This window comes from Garra rufa, chromosome 10 (assembly GCF_049309525.1).
Source record: "Garra rufa chromosome 10, GarRuf1.0, whole genome shotgun sequence".
NCBI lineage: Eukaryota > Metazoa > Chordata > Actinopteri > Cypriniformes > Cyprinidae > Garra > Garra rufa.
The window spans coordinates 28,273,830-28,293,718 of NC_133370.1; the positions used below are offsets into that span (position 1 = coordinate 28,273,830).

Consider the following 19,889-nt stretch of genomic DNA (forward strand, 5'->3'; position numbering starts at 1 on the left):
CTCACAATTCTGCCTTTTTTATTCAAAATTGTGAGATATAAACTCACAAATGCAAGTTGTAAAGTCCAATTCTGAGGTGAAAAAAGATTAATATATAGTATTTTCTCAATTCTGCAAGATATAAACTTGCAAATTTGAGAAAAAAGTCACAATTGCGAGATATAAATGTGCAATTCTAAGAAAAAAAAGTCACAATTGCGAAATATGAATTTGTAATTCTGAGAAAAGTGTCACAATTAAGAGATATAAATTTGCAATTCAAAAAAAAAAGTCGTAATTGCGAGATATAAATGTGCAATACAGAGAAAAAAAAAGTCATAATTGTGAGATGTAAACTTACAATTGTAAATAAAAGGTCACAATTACAAGATATAAATTTGCAATACTGAGAAAAAAGATTTTTCGCACAATTGCGCATTTATATCTTGCAATTCTGCCGTTTTTACTCAAAACTGTGAGATATAAACTTGCAATTGCGAGTTTTAAAGTCAAATTCTGAGGGGAAAAAAGATATGTTCTCAATTCTACGATATATAAACTCACAATTCTGACTTTTTTGTCGCAATTGCGCATTTATATCTCACAATCCTGACTTTTTTTTCTCAGAATTCTCACAATTCTGACTTCATAGCTCGCAATTTCAAGTTTATGTATCACAATTCAGAGAAAAACGTCGTGTAAACTCACAATTGTGAGATAAAAAGTCACCATGACCTTTATTATTATTTTTTAATTCAGTGACGGAAACCGGCTTCCATAAATAAGATAACACTTGATTCCTTGGGAAATTTTTACTTAACAGTATGTACTATTTATATACAGTATATTTTGAATCTTTACTGGTGTACTATTCATTACAGCATTTACAATTACTCTGCTCTTTATGGGGAGTTCTACTGCCCATCACATTACTATCAGCTATTTAAGAAAAAGGGCAACTATGATGAGGGTTTTGGCCACAGACAACACAAAGACCTCTGGCTTCCTAAAACAGAGGAACCTGAACCTACTAACAAGTTAAGCTCACCGCGTAGAAAAACAGACCCTACAAGTGTTGATGGACCTGTAGATGACCCAAGAGGACTATCATCTCGACAGCAAAGACATAAAGATGAGCCATTCAAAAGTCCTGACAACATGAACAAGCTTAAAATTAGCTGGCCACCAGAAAACAAGAAAAACAGACATAGCCCTGTATCACAAAATACTTCCTCAGCCTCAAGAAGTACAACAGACTGGTCAAATCACAGCCATTCTTCTGCAAGAAACTCCAGAAGTGCTCTTGAAAAGAAAAAGTTTCATTCTGGGCTGGATGAAATGGACAAATCTGTTCAGCTGTCACCTCGTGTTTATGAGAAGACAAACACACACGACTCTCCCTTCAAGATAAAAGGTGGGTTTAAAACACCACATTCAGAGGATGTTCATACAACTCATCCAAGAGGTTCAAAAACATTACAGAAGACTGTAGATAGAGCTGGAGCGCAAAGCAAAGTTTCGAAAGGTGGGAAAGTGACAAGCCAAGACATAAATTCTGTTACCTCTGTGAGAGAACACAATTTGGCTGAAGATGGGAAAGCTGATAGCCCAACAAAAAGAAAAAAGTCTGTCCGTTTTTCTTCAAATTTAAGTATAGACGAGGAAAATAACACAGAGATCAGCAGAGAAGAAGCTGAAAGCTCTACTGGGGTTTTTGTTGAACCTCCAGCTGTCAATGGTAATGTAGTTACAGCAAAGAGAGATATGACAACTTTTGAATCAGGAATAGAAATCGAGGAATCACCTGAGGAAGGCTTAATTGACACAACGCACAATCCATACAGCCATGATTCTGTTGAACATCCCAAAGTTTTTGACAGACAAATGCAGGATCCTTTCCTTCCAACTATAGGAATGCAGGAAAGTGTATCAAAAGCAGATGAGGCACATATTAGTGAGACGGAAACAGTCTTGAATCTTGATGAACTGCAGGTAAATGACATGACAGCATGTGATAAAGAAACATTTAAACCAGGCAGTGAATCATGTGATTTGGGACAGGTTGCAGAGATGAAGAAAGAGGTGGTTATTGAGAGTAATCCCAAGGCTGTAACCTCAAAAAATCAAGAACCTACAGATATTATTAAGGTTGAATCTAAAGACCCAGACATGTTGGATATGCCTCCAAAATCTGATAATAAAAGCAACACAAAGGTTGCTAACAAAAAAGCCATGGATAAAGGGAATAAAGGGTCTTGGTCTAAAGGTAAAAGCCCTCTTTCCAAACTCTTCACATCTGGTTCAAGTAAGAAAGAGAACAAAAGCGAGACAAAAACGGAAGGCAAAAGACCCGATATCAAACCTAGAAATTTACTGGGCAGACTCTTTTCATCCTCTGAAATGGAGTCAGAAATAAAGAAAACACCAGAAATCAAAACAGAAACTACAAGTGAGAAGGACCCAGAGAAAATTAGGGGGACAGAAGATGACCCTGTACTGATTCAAGAAAATGCTTCTGTATCTTCTCCTCTGACTGAGTCGACCTTTCAAAATACACCTCAAGAGCCTATAAAACCGACACAAAACCAACTAAGTGATGCTGCAGAAGAGCTTAATCCAACCGAGAGCCTTGAAAATCCTGTCTTGTTGCCTGATGGAAGCTCTGCTGAAGAGGCCGTGCCATCAACAGACCTTGAGTCAATTGAACAACACAAGCCTGCTTCTGATGTTTTTGGGGAGATTGATAGAAATGAGACTCTTATTCCTTCCCAAGAAGACATTCATGTAGATCTCATCACTCCAGACTCTTCAAAACCATCAGGTCTTGAGGAGATCCTCAACTCCTCTTTGCCTCAGAATGAAGATATCACTGGTTTTCTTGATTCATCCGATGCATTTACATCTCAAGTTACGGAGCCTAACGCAGATGTCATGGCTTTTGCAGATTCAAATACACACAGTGGCACATTGACAGACATTTTGGATTTGGAAACACCATCAATGGAAACTCCATCGGTAGATATAGGGAGCGCCTTTATTCAAGAGGACCCATTTGGAGAAAAAGCTCAGGGAGAAAGTGGAGATACGACTTTAAGTTCTTCTGTGGATTTTAATCAAATGACTCTTGATATTTTTGGTTCATCAGAGTCAAATACTGAGGTAAACTCTTACGATTTTGGAAACACCCCAACTGAAGTCAGTAAAAATGTTGAAACCAGTGTTTCCTCAGGAGTGACTGACGATCCATTTGGCATAAACAATGCACCAGTCCAAGCAATGGATATCTTTGGAGGCGACAATACGCTCACTGTCTTTGATCAATTATCCACTAATAATTTCTTTGATATTATGACGAACAGTGAGACTCAAAGTCAAAACCCTTTTGAGGGAATTACTGATGGTCACCCGGCACCAAATGGCGTTTTTGACTTTATAAGTCCTGAAGGTGACCCATCAACACTATCAGTTACTTCAAATGTGTTTGAACAGAACAGCTCTGACCTTGAACAGGCAAATCTATTTCAGAGTGAGGTTAATAATGTGTTTGAGACTGAAGGCAATCAACCAACCTCTAACGTGCCTGATCAGAACCTTCCTGGCCAAGAGCTAATTGAGTCATCTCAAATGAATGCTTTTGATTTCTTCAGCTCTGAGAATGATCCATCTACAGCTGCGTTCAGTCACACAAGCGCTGATCCTTTCCCAAATGACATCTTTGGAAGTGTTATTGACAGCACAGACATAAATACATTCAGTGTGGAAACAACGCATAGAACTACGAACCCATTTGACGATTTCACTGGGCTAGAGAGTCACAGTGAGGCTGTGGAGACAAAAGCAAGCAACTTATTTCCAGATGACATATTCTCATCCATTCCAGCCATGTCTCCAGAACCAGCACAGGACATTTCTACCATACTAGATCCAACAAACCCTGACACAAATGCTGTGCCACCACAGAAGACTGAAAATGACTGGATGTCTGACTTTTTGGGGTAGTGACTTTTTTCATAATACAAAAAATGATTTAGATCTTACAACTAAATAAGCAGGTATATTGATTCGCTTTTGCTGTATTCTACAATTCACAAATTTTATTACTGACATTTAATTAATTAATCAATGTGTATTTAAGTTAAAGTATTCATATATAATGTGGTGTTACATTTTTAAATCTGAATAGTTAATCAATGTATATTACCACAAGTTTTGATATCTAATGTAGTGTTACTACATTAAAAAATGTTTTTGACAATTACTTCATTGTGATTCTGCAGATGTTGTTTAGTTAAATCAGACTTTTTTAACTTTTACTGTATTAATCAATATTTTTATGACTGATATAATAAGACATAGGGGAAGAATACATTGATTTAAATATATGCAAGAAAAGTAAGTCATTTTCATGTAAATGTTGACTATGAACCAATGTAATGACCATGTTCACTAAAAAAAGAAAATTAAATGGGTCATTAAAAATAAAAACAATAAATGAGGTTTATTGCATATTATTTTACATATTAGCAGAACACTAAATTTACAAACTAAGCTAAACTGCACAAATTATAATAAAAATGAACATTCCAAGACATTCCAATGTAATGAAAAAGAAATTAACTGGGTCATAAAACAATAATTCAAATGAGTTTTATTGCATATTATTTTTCATATTAACAGAACATTAATCTCCAAATCTTTCTGCTAAACTGCAGGAATTACAATAAAAAAATTGATTGTTATTGCTACATATCACTACAATGTAAACCTTTAAGCGGAATAACACCAGCCACAATTTTGCAAGAAGAGGTTATAACTTGGTTGCAGTGATGTCTTCACAATCTCCAGGTCCAGGATTAGTCATTTTTGGTCGCCTTTTGGAAAATAAAGGGATAGTGACAAAATAAAAAAATCTAAAAAGGTACAGTCCTCCAGAATAAAAAAAAAATCCTGATAATTTACTCACCCCATTTCATCCAAGATGTTCATGGCTTTCTTTCTTCAGTCAAAAAGAAATTAAGGTTTTTGAGGAAAACAAGATTTTTCTCCATATAGTGGACTTCAATGGGGATTTGTGGGTTAAAGATCCAAATTGCAGTTTAAATGCAGCTTCAAAGGGCTCTACACGATCCCAGCCAAGGAATAAGGATCCTGTATAGCAAAACGATTTGGTCATATTCTAAAATAATAACAATTTATATACTTTTTAATGCTCGAATGCTCGTCTTAGACTAGCTCAACTTCATGCATTACGTAGTCACATAGGAATGACGTAGGCAAAAGTATAAATTTGTGTTTTTTTTTTGGTTTTTTTGTTTTTTAGAAAATGATAGATTGTTTCGCTATATAAGACACTTATTCCTTGGCTGGGATCATGTAGAGCCCTTTGAAGCTTCAATGAAACTGCAACCTGCTGATCCCCATTGAAGTCCACTATATAGAGAAAAATCCTGGAATGTTTTCCTCAAAAACCTTTCTTTTCAACTAAAGAAAGAAATGCATGAACATCTTGGATGACATGGGGTGAGTAAATTATCAGGAAATTCGAATTCAGGAGTGAACTAATCCTTTACTGTGTAACTGAAGTATTACAGAGTCAAACACATTTTCATGTACCTCTTGCCCTTTGCCTCTTCTGTCGAACTAGGCAGCTCGGTGCGCCTGATCTCAGGCAGCAGGAAAGCCGTTATCCCACTCACTAGTGCCAAGCTGCCAAACACCAGAGTAGGAATAGTGAAATGATAGATCTCCAGCATATTCACCACAGGAGACAACATACTTGCGGCCCGTGCGGCGGTGGAGCCCAGACCCGTGGCTGTTTGACTGAAAATCAACAAGTGGATTATTACATAACTGCACTAAAAACAACAGTCTCATTCATACCTGTAGAAAACGACACAGGCTCATGCCTACCGAATAGAAGTGGGGAACAGTTCTTGAATATAGACATTGCAAACACCGCCCGTTAGAAATCTTCCACATGTGGCAAGAGCAGCGATGGCGATGTAATTACCTTAAGAAGAGCATTACATGGCAAAATGCTGATTCTTTGTATGTTATAGAGTGATAGATATGGAAAAGGTTTTAGTTTGTGGAACTGCGAGTGTCAGGAGACAGAGAGACCCTCCTACTATAAGGGCACCCATCAGAGATGCCTTCCTTCCAACCGTTTCCAAAGACCACATGCAGATGAAGTGAACAGGAATTTCAGAGGCGCCGAATATGAGTTGATTGAGAAAAATATCAAGGCCGAACTTCCCCACATTCAGAGAGAGGCTGTAGTACGCTACACTGTAAACAAAATCTGTAGAAATTACAGTATTACTGGCAGCTGGTTGCCAGGAACTTACTGTAGATTTAAATTTATGCTATTTACTGGCAACAGTTTGTTCAAAGTTAATTGAACATTAAACATTAACAAGTATTTATCTTTACAGAATAAAACTAAAATAACAGCCTCATGCAAAGCATTCTGGGAACCAAAATCTGAAGGAAAAAAACAGAAAAAGGTTGATGGTTTCTGGTTCCCAGAATGCTTTGCAGTAGGTTGTTATTTTATAGTTTTATTCTGTAAAGACAAAGACTTGTTAATGTTTAATGTTCATTTAACTTTGAACAAACTGTTGCCAGTAAATAACATAAATTAAAAATCTACAGTAAGTTACTGGCAATCAGCTGCAGAACTACAGCAAATTTTTTACAGTGTAGATTTAATGCACACCTGAGTATGAACAAAATTTTAGTTTTGATATGAACTTAAAAAGTTCAGGTCAACTCACCATACAAAGGTAATGGTTAAGAAATATTTTCTGAGCACACGGGAAGAAAAAAGGATTTTGATACCTTCTCTTTCAATAGGCTTTTCATTTAGGACCTAACAAAAAGATGTTATCCATATTGTGTTATTTAAGACAAACGGGCCTGTCCTTTGGCTTAATGTGTTAATTTGTGAAATACATCTTCACCTTCTCCACTAATGAGTCTGGAAATGTACGTTTGTTGATCGCTGCTGCCTTCTGAATGACTTTTTTCGCATCTGTAGTTCTTCCACGAACAAGAAGCCATCTGGCAGACTCTGGAATAAACCTATATTGGTGGGCATATCAAATTATGTCATTCGCTTGCAAATTCTTCCTTCAAAACAAATGCAAAATTACAGAACTGCATTGAAGAGTGGTTTTAAACACACATACCATATGTAGATGACCACAAATACAAGTGGGCCAGCCATTATAAACTGGTCCAGTCTCCAGTCCCTGACATAATGAACAACGGCAAGAAACACAACCTGCCCCAAAGCAGCCAGGACTTGACTCAGACAGGATGCATAGGATCTCTGAGCGACTCCAGTCCACTCTGTGGCTACAGCGAAGATGAAAACATTGTGATAAACACATATTTTAAGAATTATAATGATGTATTTCTAGTAAATTGTTGAGCTATCTAATATTTTACGTTGAATACTGTTGAAATCCAGAATGATGTTGAACATTATCTCATACCAAGGATAATACCGTTAATCCGAAATCCTCCAAGAGCAACACCGACAATGAACTGTGATGCGAGGTACACGTAAAAGTTTGGAGAGAGACCAGTCACTGTGTATATTAGCAATGAGAATATTAGCATGAGCACTACAGGAATCTGTGTAGCTCGCTTGCGACCAAACCTTGAGTTCATTAAAAAAAAAGAGAAGGAAAGAAAAAAAAAAGTCTATATACTGGAAATGACTATTGATGATCATGCATGAATTATAATCATTTTTGTATGCTGACTATATGATGCAACTTTATTTTTCATGTCAGACATTAGGTGGAGTACATTTTTATGGAAATGTATTATACACAGTGTCTTGCGAAAGTATTCATACCCCTTCTTTTTTTGCGTTTTATGTTGCTGCATTATGTTAAGCTACTTTAACTTTTTTTTCCCACATCAATCTAAACTACATACACCATAATGACAAAGCAAAACGGAACTGTCACACCTTGATAAATTGATTAAAAATAAAAAAGGTGAGTTGAGCTTTCCTTCTACTCTGATGAGTCCCTCAGTCCCTGCCGCTGAAAAACAGCCCCACAGCATGAGGCTACTACCAGCACACTTTGCTGTTGGGATGGTACTCTGCAGGTGATGAGCAATCCCTGGTTTCCTTTAAACATGATGCTTGGAATTGAGGTTCATCAGACCAGAGAATCTTCTCACAGTCTGAGGGTCCTTTTGGTGCTTTTTTGCAAATTCCAAGTCTATTTTCATGTGTCTTCATTGAGGAGAGGATTGAGTCTGGCCACACTGTCATAAAGCCCAGATCGGTGGAGCATTGCAGTGATGTGTCCATCAGGTTCTTGGTCATCACTCTAACGAATGCCCTTCTCCATCAATTGCTTAGTTTGGCCAGGAGGCCAGCTCTAGGAAGAGTCCTGGTTGTTTCAAAGTTGTTCTATTAATGGTAATAGAAACTACATGCTTCTATGAACCTTCTTTGAACCTTTAATGAAATCTTCCCCAGATCTGTGCCTTGCCACAATTCTATCTCTGAGTTTGACAGGCAGTTTGTTTGACCTCAGGGCTTAGTTTTTGCTCTGATATGCATTTTCAGCTGTTAGACCTTTTATTAAGATGTGTGTGCTTTTCCAAATCATACCCATTCAATTGAATTTGCCACAGGTTAACTTTACTCAAAGTGTAGTTACATCTACAAGCAACAAAAATGGCCCTGAGCTTAAGTTCAACTGTCCCAGATAAGGGTATGAATACTTATGCAATGGAATCATTTCAGTTTTTTATTTCCAATACATTTGCAAACATGTTAAAAACCTGTTTTTTGTGTATGGAGTGTAGATTGATGTGGAGAAAAATTTAAAGCAGTTTAACATAAGGCATCAACATAAAGTGTGAAAAAATTAAAGGGTATGAATACTTTCGCAAGGCACTGTAAATACTATAACAATATAACTATTATATCATATATAATATTTGTATAATTATATTACATATTTTAATATAACTCATAAGACTTATATTCATAATACTTAATGTTACAAAAATGTACTGCAAAAAAATGTACTGTTTTGATTTGAAACAAAAATGTACTGTTTTGATTCGAAACAAAAATGTACTGTTTTGATTTGAAACAAAAGTACAAAACTATAGGATTTTAACACTTACAATTCTGAAAAAGTCCCAAAAAGTACAGCTCCAACTAATACTCCAGCGAGGAATATTGTCTGTGCTCCCCGAAATAGATTTGTATTACCACATACAAGATCAAACTGCAAAACATCACAAACATATCAGGCACATTCTCAATGTAAACAGCATATTGTTGTCTAAATCAGCTTAAAGTGAGGTCATTAAAACACATGCTAGTTAAATTACATTATGGTGCGACCACAAGTCATAAGTTACCTTTTCACCAAGTTTATTTAAAACATACCAGCGGTAGTACTTACATCGGTGACAATGGTTGCCTCATAAATAGTATCATTATGCACCCATCCATCAGTGCAAGTGGTGGTTTTGTTTAGACCATATTCCCGAATAGCAGACAGATCCCAATCCACGGGCACATACATCTCACAGGGACTGAAAGAGCCATCCGGGAGCCTGGGCAGAGTCAGATTAAGCTGCTCTTCCTTCGTCAGATTGGGACCCACCTGGAGAATCCAGTCAGTGTTGCAATGGTGGTTTGTGTCTGCATGGTTGAAGACAAGACTCGCTAACTGAAAAGGCAGAAAGAGATTTGGAAAGCAAAAAGCAAACAAGAGAAGCTTTTGGAAGAGCCCAAAGTCTCCTATGGATTCTAAAATCTCCCCAAAATCAGCCATGGTGGTCCAGATGAGGAACAACTCAAAAAAGCTTGAGAAGTTACTAGAAAACATGGCAAATTAATGTTTTCAAAATATATGTCACAGAGAACAATGGTCATGTCATTGTGGCAAAACCATAACGGGTCAACATTCAAATGTTTTGACAGACAGAAAATGTTATAGTATAGTATATAGTTAAAAGTCTGAATATATAGATACAAATTGTAACTTAAAACTGTAAATCACGAATATATAGTGGTAAATGTGAATAGTTTTTAGTCTGAATATATAAATGTAAATTGTGATTCATGTATACATAATATATAGATATGAATATAAGTCTGAATAGAAATAAATAGTTGTTTGAATATATAAATGTAAATTGTGAATATATAGTAATTATTCTGACTATGTAATTGTGAATCAGAATGTATATGTTTGAATCTTAAAATCTAAGATTTATAATTATATATTCGGAATTACATTTATATATTCAGATTTATAACTATATATTCTGATTTACTTGTATATGTTCTTATAACTATATACACTACCGGTCAAAAGTTTGGGGTCAGTAAGAGTTGTAATGTTTTTAAAGAAAGTCTCTTATGCTCATCAGTGCTGCATTTATTTAATCAAAAATATAGAAAAAAACGGTAATATTGTGAAATGTTATTACAATATAATATAATGGTTTGTATTGTAATATACTTTAAAATTTAATTTATTCCTGTGATGCAAAGCTGAATTTTCATCAGCCATTACTTCAGTCTTAAGTGTCACATGATCCTTCAGAAATCATTCTAATATACTGATTTATTATTACAATGATCTATATTGGATCTATATTGGATTATATATTGCAACTGTTGCCCTTCAAAGTATTTATTTAGAAATTGTGAGGATTCTTTGATGAATAAAAAGCTCAAAAGAACAGCATTTATTCAAAATATAAATATTTTCTAACAATGTAAGCATTTGCTATCACTTTTTATCAATTTAACACACCGTTGGTAAATAAAAGTATTAATTTCTTTCAAAAAAAAAAAGAAGAAAAATTTACTGACCCCAAACTTTTGACTGGTAGTGTATTTAGATTTACATTTATATAATCTGTTTTCTAAATACATATTTGAATTTACTTATATATACATTTATAACTATATATTTATAATTTACATGTACATATTCAGATTTATAGATATATATTCATATTTACTTCTATATATTCATATTTACTTCTATATATTCTTACTTGTAACCATATATTCAGGTTTACTTCTATATATTCATAATTTGCATTTATATATTCAGATTTATAAATATATATTACTTACATATATTCAGACTTATGACTATATATTCTGAATAACACTTATATATTCAGATTTATAATTATATATTCAGATTTACTTATATATATTTACAATTTACATTTTTATATTCAGATTTTATATAATACTCCTGTTTGGCGTAATCCTGAGGCACAGAATGAGTGCTCAGCTTTGTTGATTGACCCTTGCAAGGCCTGTTCCGAATGGAAACCCTCTGTATGACCCTGACCACTGTAGTGTAACTCGGTTTCAGGGTGTTACTGAAACTCAAATAGCCTTGGCCATCTTTGTGAAGAGCAACAATTCTAATTCTCAAATCCTCAGAGAGTTCTTTGCCATGAGATGCCATGTTGAACATCCAGTGGTCTGTATGAGAGATTGTACTTAAAGCACCAAAGTTTAACTGCTCTAATACAAAATGCACAACTTTGTGTGGTCCTGTCAAGCAGACAAAAACATAAACATGAAGAATAGGACATGTGGCTTTGCATGGTTAAACAACATACTGCTGTTATTACTTAGGGTGTACTCACTTTTCTTGCAAGCTATTTTGGCAATAATGGCTGTATGTTGAGTTATTTTCAGAGGACAGTAAATCTAAACCGCTATACAAGCTGCACATTGACTACTGTAAAAGATATCCAAGCTTAATTTCTATAGTATTGTCCCTTGAGAAGATATACTAAAATGGTTGCTGAAATGTGAGGGGTGTACCCACTTATATAGACCCACTTATATGATACTGTACAATTTTCAAAACAACTATATTAAACTTGCGTAGCACTTTAAAAACTAATAAAAAATAGTGCTGACAGTAAGTGTAATGTGTAACTCAACAATATAATACCATCTAGCAATAAACCAGAGAAGTGCCTCAGAGGGCTATTACAGATCCACTTCAACATCATTACACAATTCACTATTACTATTAACTTTATTTAATAATAATATTTATGTCAGAGAGTTAGTTATTTGCCTTTATTAAGCTGTGGGGTTTGCGGCACTCTCTGAAAGTAATACCAAGGCTGTAACCTCCAAAAATCAAGAACCTTCAGATATTAATAAGGTTGAATCTAAAAACCTGGACATGTTAGATATGCCTCCAAAATCTGATAATAAAAGCAACACAAAGGTTGCTAACAAACAAGCCATGGATAAAGGGAATAAAGGGTCTTGGTCTAAAGGTAAAAGCCCTCTTTCCAAACTCTTCATATCTGGTCCAAGTAGGAAAGAGATCAAAAGTGAGACAAAAACAGAAGGCAAGAAACCCAATGTCAAACCTAGAAAATTTACCGGGCAGACTCTTTCCATTTTCTGAAATAGAGCCAGAAATAAAGAAAACACCAGAAATCAAAACAGAAACTACAAGTGAGAAGGACTCAGAGAAAATTGGAGGGACAGAAGATGACCCTGCATTGATTCAAGAAAATGTTTCTGTATCTTCTCCTCTGAGCCCACCTGTCAAAATACACCTCAAGAGCCTATAAATCCAATACAAAACCAACTAAGTGATACTGCAGAAGAACTTAATCCAACCGAGAGCCTTGAAAATACCATTGTGTTGCCTGATGGAAGCTCTGCTGAAGAGACCGTGCCATCAATAGACCTTGAGTCAACTGAACAACACAAGCCCGCTTCGGATGTTTTTGGGGAGACTGATTGAAATTAGACTCTTATTCCTTCCCAAGACATTCCAATGTAATGAAAAAAATTAACTGGGTCATAAAACAATAATTCAAATGAATTTTATTGCATATTATTTTTCATATTAACAGAACATTAATCTCCAAATCTTTCTGCTAAACTGCAGGAATTACAATAAAAAAATTGATTGTTATTGCTACATATCACTACAATGTAAACCTTTAAACAGAATAACACCAGCCACAATTTTGCAAGAAGAGGTTATAACTTGGTTGCATTGATGTCTTCACAATCTCCAGGTCCAGGATTAGTCATTTTTGGTCGCCTTTTGGGTAATAAAGGGATAGCATGTTATTTTTTCCTGACAAAATATACAGTGCATCTGGAAAGTATTCACAGTGCTTCACTTTTTCCACATTTTATTATGTTACAGCCATAATTCAAAATAGATTTAATTATTTTCCTTAAAATTCTACAAACAATACCCCATAATGACAAGGTGAAAGAAGTTTGTTTGAAATGTTTTTTTATTAGAAATAAAAAATGTACATGTACATAAGTCTCAGCCTTTGCTCAATACTTTGTTGAAGCTCCTTTGGCACCAATTACAGCCTCAAGTCTTAAGTATGATGCTACAACTTGGCACACCTATTTTTGGGCAGTTTCTCCCATTCTCCTTTGCAGTGCCTCTCAAGCTCCATCAATCTGGATGGGGAGCGTAGGTGCACAGCCATTTACAGATTTCTCCAGAGATTGGGTTCAAGTCTGGGCTCTGGCTGGACCACTCAAGGACATTCACAAAGTTGACCCGTTGCAACTCCTTTGTTAACTTGGCTGTGTGCTTAGAGTCATTCTTCTGCTGAAAGATGAACTGTTTTCCAGTCTGAGGTCCAGAGCATTCTGGAGTAGGTTTTTATCAAGGATGTCTCTGTACATTGCTGCATTCATCTTTCCCTCGATCCTGACTAGTCTCCCAGTTCCTGCCGCTGAAAAACATCCCCACAGCATGATGCTACCACCACCTTGCTTCACTGTAGGGATGGTATTGGCCAGGTTTCCTTCAGACATGACGCTTGACATTCAGGCCAAAGAGTTCAATCTTTGTTTCATCAGACCATGGTCTGAAAGTCCTTCAGGTGGTCTGTCATGTGCCTTTACTGAGGAGTGGCTTCCATCTGGCCACTCTACTATACAGGCCTGATTAGTGGAGTGCTGCATAGATGGTTGTTCTTCTGGAATGTTCTCTCCACAGAGAAACGCTGGAGCTTTTTCAGAGTGACCACCGGGTTCTTGGTCACCTCCCTGACTAAGGCCCTTCTGCCCCGATCACTCAGTTTGGCCTGGCAGCCCACTCTAGGAGGAGTCCTGGTGGATCCAAACTTCTTCCATTTACAGATGATGGAAGCCACTGTGCCTTCCCCAGATCTGTGCCTTGATCCTGTCTGCAGACAATTCCTTGGACTTCATTGCTTGGTTTGTGCTCTGACATGCATTGTAACTGTGGGACCGTATATAGACAGGTGTGTGTGCTTTTCCAAATCATGTCCAGTGTTGTAGTTGATTGTAGAAACATCTCAAGGATGATCAGTGGAAACAGGATGCACCTGAGCTAAATTTTGAATGTCATGGCGAAGGCTGTGAATACTTATGTACATGTGATTTTTTTGGGTTTTTTTTTTTTTATAAATTTGCAAAGATTTCAAACAAACTTCTTTCATGTTTGTCATTATGAGGTATTGTTTGTAGAATTTGAAGGAAAATAGTAAATTTAAGCAATTTTGGACTAAGGCTGTAACAACAAAATGTGGAAAAAGTAAAGCGCTGTGAATACTTTCCGGATGCACTGTAAAATGTAAAAAGACACAGTAAGATAAGACTTGAAGGACTAGTTCACTCCAGAATGAAAATTTCCTGATAATTTACCCATCCCCATGTCATCCAAGATGTTCATGTCTTTCTTTCTTTAGTCAAGAAGAAATTAAGGTTTTTGAGAAAACATTCCAGGTTTTTTTTTTTTTTTTTTTTTTGCATATAGTGGACTTCAAAGGGGATCAGTAAGTTTCTACGCCGAGGAATAGGGGTCTTATATGCGAAACGATTTGTCATTTCCTAAAAACAATGCTTGTCTTGCACTAGCTCGATTTCACGCATTTTGTAGTCACTCATTACGTCAAATAGTCAATTTTCAGGAAAATTTAATATAGGAGTGAACTAATCCTTTAATGTCTAACTTAAGTATTACAGAGTCACAACTTTGTCAATGCTATAGTACATGTACCTCTTGCCCTCTGCCTCTTCTGTCGAACTAGGCAGCTCGGTGCGCCTGGTCTCAGGCAGCAGGAAGGCCGTTATCCCACTCACTAGTGCCAAGCTGCCAAACACCAGAGTAGGAATAGTGAAATGATAGATCTCCAGCATATTCACCACAGGAGACAACATACTTGCGGCTCGTGCCGCAGTGGTGCCCAAACCCATGGCCGTCTGACTGAAAATCAACAAGTAGATTATTACATAACTGCACTAAAAACAACAGTCTCATTCATACCTGTAGAAAACGACACAGGCTCATGCCTACCGAATAGAAGTGGGGAACAGTTCTTGAATATAAATGTTGCAAACACTGCCTGCGGCGTTCATGAGAAATCTTCCACATGTGGCAAGAGCAGCGATGGCGATATAATTACCTTAAGAAGAGCATTACATGGTTAGGTGCTGATTTTTCGCATGTTACAAAGTGTTAAATATGAAGAAGGTTTTACTTTGTGGAACTACGAGTGTCAGGAGACAGAGAGACCCTCCTACTATAAGGGCACCCATCAGAGATGCCTTTCTTCCAACCGTTTCCAAAGACCACATGCAGATGAAGTGAACAGGAATTTCAGAGGCGCCGAATATGAGTTGATTGAGAAAAATATCAAGGCCAAACTTCCCCACATTCAGAGAGAGGCTGTAGTACGCTAGATTTAACGCACACCTGAGTATGAACAAACACAGGGCCATTCAAGTTTCGATATGAACTTTCTCTGAGAAACAAGAACAAAAGTTTCTCTGAGAACCAGCTTACCATGCGAAGGTAATGGTTAAGAAATATTTCCTGAGCACACGGGAAGCAAAAAGGATTTTGATACCTTCTCTTTTAACAGGCTTTTCATTTAGAACCTAACAAAAAGATGTTATCGATATTTTGTTATTTAAAACAAATAAACATGTCTTTTTGGCTAGATGTGTTAATTTGTGAAATACATCTTCACCTTCTCCACTAATGAGTCTGGAAATGTACGTTTGTTGATTGCCGCTGCCTTCTGAATGACTTCTTTTGCATCTGTAGCTCTTCCACGAACAAGAAGCCATCTGGCAGACTCTGGAATAAACCTATATTGGTGGGCATATCAAATTATACCATTTACTTGCAAATTCATCCTTCAAAACAAATCCAAAATAACAGAAGTGCATTGAGAGGTTCTTTGAGGTGGTTTTAAACAAGAACACACATACCATATGTAGATGACCACAGATGCAAGTGGGCCAGCCATTATAAACTGGTCCAGTCTCCAGTCTCTGACATAATAAACAACGGCAAGAAACACAACCTGCCCTGAAGCGGCCAGGACTTGACTCAGACAGGCTGCATAGGATCTCTGAGCGACTCCAATCCACTCGGTGGCTACAGCAAGGAGGAAAACATTGTGATAAACACACATTATAGGAATTATAATGATGAGAAACAGCTACTGTGTGTTTTACAGTCACATAATATATAACCAATAAAGTCTATCAAGACCTAGTTTCACGTAGCCAAAAGAGGCCATATGATTGACAGGCAAAGCAACCAATCACGTTTCGCTTTGTGCCACTTCATGTTTAGGGGTGTGGAAATGTCCACACAATAACAAACTGGTGTGTAAAACTCCTGGATTTATTTTAAAGAGACTGTTCTGGGAATTTTACATAGTTCACATACTTTTGAAAATCCAGCGTTTAGTTGATCCTGATAGGCGGTCATTGTCACGGTTGTAAACACGACAGCTTTCTGATTTCGTGAGCGGGTTTAGTGCCACAGCATCTTTGTTTCCAGACAGAACGTTAAAGAACGCGACACACACGTCTCTCGGAAATCTTGTATATTTCAACCAATCCAATGATGACTGAAACTCCTGAAGAGTTTCCACTTTTGTGTGCCATATGAATCAGACATTCAGCAAATGGTTTGAGGGCTTGATATCTGAGGCTGAGACTAATCAAGACCTATTAACTGAATCGTTAATGACACAAAATCAAAGTTTATGTTTTATGTATTTTCTAGTAAGATGATGAGCTCTCCGATATTTTACATTAAATATTCAGTCTAGATGAAAACCTCAATATTATCTCATACCAAGGATAATGCCGTTAATCCGAAATCCTCCAACAGAAACGCCGACAATGAACTGCGATGCAAGGTACACGTAAAAGTTTGGAGAGAGACCAGTCACGACTGTGAATATTAGCATGAGCACTACAGGAATCTGTGTAGCTCGCTTGCGACCAAACCTTAAGTTCAGAAGAGAGAGAGAGAGAGAGAGAGAGAGAGAGAGAGAGAGAGAGAGAGAGAGAGAGAGAGAGAGAGAAAATATTATATTACCGGAAAGGACTATTGATAACATCATGCATGAATTGAAATCTTGTTAATTTGAATTGGAATATGCTGGTGTGACTTTATTTTTCATGTCATTGACATTAGAGTACATTTCTATGGAAATATATATGTGACCCTGGACCACAAAACCAGTCATAAGGGACAATTTGTTTAAACTGAGATTTATACATCATCTGAAAGCTGAATAAATAAGCTTTCCATTGACATATGGTTTGTTTGTTATAGAACAATAATTGGCCAAGATACATCTATTAGAAAATCTGGAATCTGAGGGTGCAAAAAATCCAAATACTGAGAAAATCGCCTTTAAAGTTTTCCAAATTAAGTTCTTTGCAATGCATACTACTAATCAAAAATTACGTTTTGATATATTTACGGTAGGAAATGTACAAAATATCTTCATGGAACATGATCTTTACTTAATATCCTATTGATTTTTGGCATCAAAGAAAAAAACAATCATTTTGACCCATACAATGTATTTTTGGCTATTGCTACAAATATACTTGTGCTACTTAAGACTGGTTTTGTGGTCCAGGGTCACACATGTTACATAATGAAATTAAATGAAACAATGTAACAATATTATATCATATATAATATATGGTAACACTTCACAATAAGGTTCATTAGTTAACTACATTAGTTAACATGAAATAAGAATGAACAATACTTCTACAGCATTTCTTAATCTTAGTCAATGTTAATTTCAGCATTTATTAATATATTATTAAAATCACAAGTTTGTTAACATTAGTTAATGCACTGTGAACATGAACAAACAATGAACGCCTGTTGTTAACTAACATTAACCAATATTAACAAATAGTGTAATAATATGTGTTGTATTATTAATAATATGTGTAAAAATATGTATTGTTCATTGTTCGTTATGTTAGTTAGTTACATCAACTAATGTTAACAAATGACACCTTATTGTAAAGTGTTACCTAATATTTTTATCATTATATTACATATTTTAATATAACTCCAAACGCTTACACTGATAATACTTAATTTAACATAAAACATAAAAGGCACATTCTGCAAAAAATGTCAAGGTGTTTTGCTTTGTGATTTGGGAAAATGTACTTATATTAATATATTAGTAATGTAATATTTATATTACTAATATATTAATATATTACTAATTATATACTAATATATTTTTTAACTCAATTAAATTTAAACGTAGGATAACTATATAAAAGTGTACTAACATTAAACTAATGTTTAATCATTCAAAGCACGCTTTTAAGAAATACACTAATGAACATCCTCTGTATATTTTTGCAGTAGTAAACTTTATTTTAATGTACTAAAAATTAATATCAGAGATATGTAGTATACTTTTGCAATTGCAATGAAGTACTACTAAAGTAGAAATATACGTTTTGTTTTAAAATGTACTACAAATGTACTTGCTTGTATTTAAGTATTTTTTAGTGCATTCAAGTACACTTTACTTTTACCCGAGTATGATTTGCAAGTTAGATGTGGAGGATAGGTAGGTACAAAGGTATACATATATAGGTAACACTTTGTTTTACAGTGCCCTTGTTAAACATTACATGTACTTACTATTGTAATAACAGTACATTATAGAAAACAACAAGCAGTCAACCTTAAGCCAAACCTTATTTTAACATTGAAATTACTTAGTATTTATTTGTGTAATTACACTGTGATAAGGACACCTAAAATGAGCTATTCTGTATTTAATCTAAACTACATAGGTTTTTAATACTTACGATTCTGAAAAAGGCCCAAAAAGTAAAGCTCCAACTAATACTCCAGCGAGGAATATTGTCTGTGCTCCCCGAAATAGATTTGTATTACCACATACAAGATCAAACTGCAAAACATCACAAACATATCAGGCACATTCTCAATGTAAACAGCATATTGTTGTCTAAATCAGCTTAAAGTGAGGTCATTTAAACACATGCTAGTTAAATTACATTATGGTGCGACCACAAGTCATAAGTTACCTTTTCTCCATGTTTATTTAAAACATACCAGCGGTAGTACTTACATCGGTGACAATGGTTGCCTCATAAATAGTATCATTATGCACCCATCCATCAGTGCAAGTGGTGGTTTTGTTTAGACCATATTCCTGAATAGCAGACAGATCCCAATCCACGGGCACGTACATCTCACAGGGACTGAAAGAGCCATCCGGGAGCCTGGGCAGAGTCAGATTAAGCTGCTCTTCCTTCGTCAGATTGGGACCCACCTGGAGAATCCAGTCAGTGTTGCAATGGTGGTTTGTGTCTGCATGGTTGAAGACAAGGCTCGCTAACTGAAAAGGCAGAAAGAGATTTGGAAAGCACAAAGCAAACAAGAGAAGCTTTTGGAAGAGCCCAAAGTCTCCTATGGATTCTAAAATCTCCCCAAAATCAGCCATGGTGGTCCAGAAGAGGAACAACTCAAGAAAGTTTGAGAAGTTATACTAGAAAACATGGCAAATTAATGTTTAACTGCATA

The 19,889-nt window shown here is 35.9% G+C and overlaps 2 protein-coding genes across 2 annotated transcripts; both read right to left on the reverse strand.

Annotated features, from left to right (window-relative positions):
* Positions 1-4,786: 4,786 nt before the first annotated feature.
* LOC141343659 (solute carrier family 22 member 13-like) lies at positions 4,787-9,803 on the reverse strand. Its single transcript, XM_073848241.1, has 11 exons — positions 9,429-9,803; positions 9,145-9,248; positions 7,479-7,645; positions 7,170-7,338; positions 6,942-7,062; positions 6,756-6,850; positions 6,678-6,697; positions 6,051-6,262; positions 5,890-5,981; positions 5,593-5,799; positions 4,787-4,850 (listed from the first exon to the last, which is right to left on the reverse strand). Exons 1-11 carry the CDS (start codon positions 9,801-9,803, stop codon positions 4,787-4,789), a joined length of 1,626 nt encoding a protein of 541 aa, XP_073704342.1.
* Positions 9,804-12,844: 3,041 nt separating this feature from the next.
* LOC141344802 (solute carrier family 22 member 13-like) lies at positions 12,845-19,840 on the reverse strand. Its single transcript, XM_073849698.1, has 10 exons — positions 19,435-19,840; positions 19,151-19,254; positions 17,139-17,293; positions 16,259-16,427; positions 16,015-16,135; positions 15,828-15,922; positions 15,523-15,737; positions 15,339-15,447; positions 15,042-15,248; positions 12,845-13,088 (listed from the first exon to the last, which is right to left on the reverse strand). The coding sequence occupies exons 1-10, from the start codon at positions 19,807-19,809 to the stop codon at positions 13,025-13,027; spliced, it is 1,614 nt and encodes a 537-aa protein (XP_073705799.1). The 5' UTR covers positions 19,810-19,840; the 3' UTR covers positions 12,845-13,024.
* Positions 19,841-19,889: the final 49 nt, after the last annotated feature.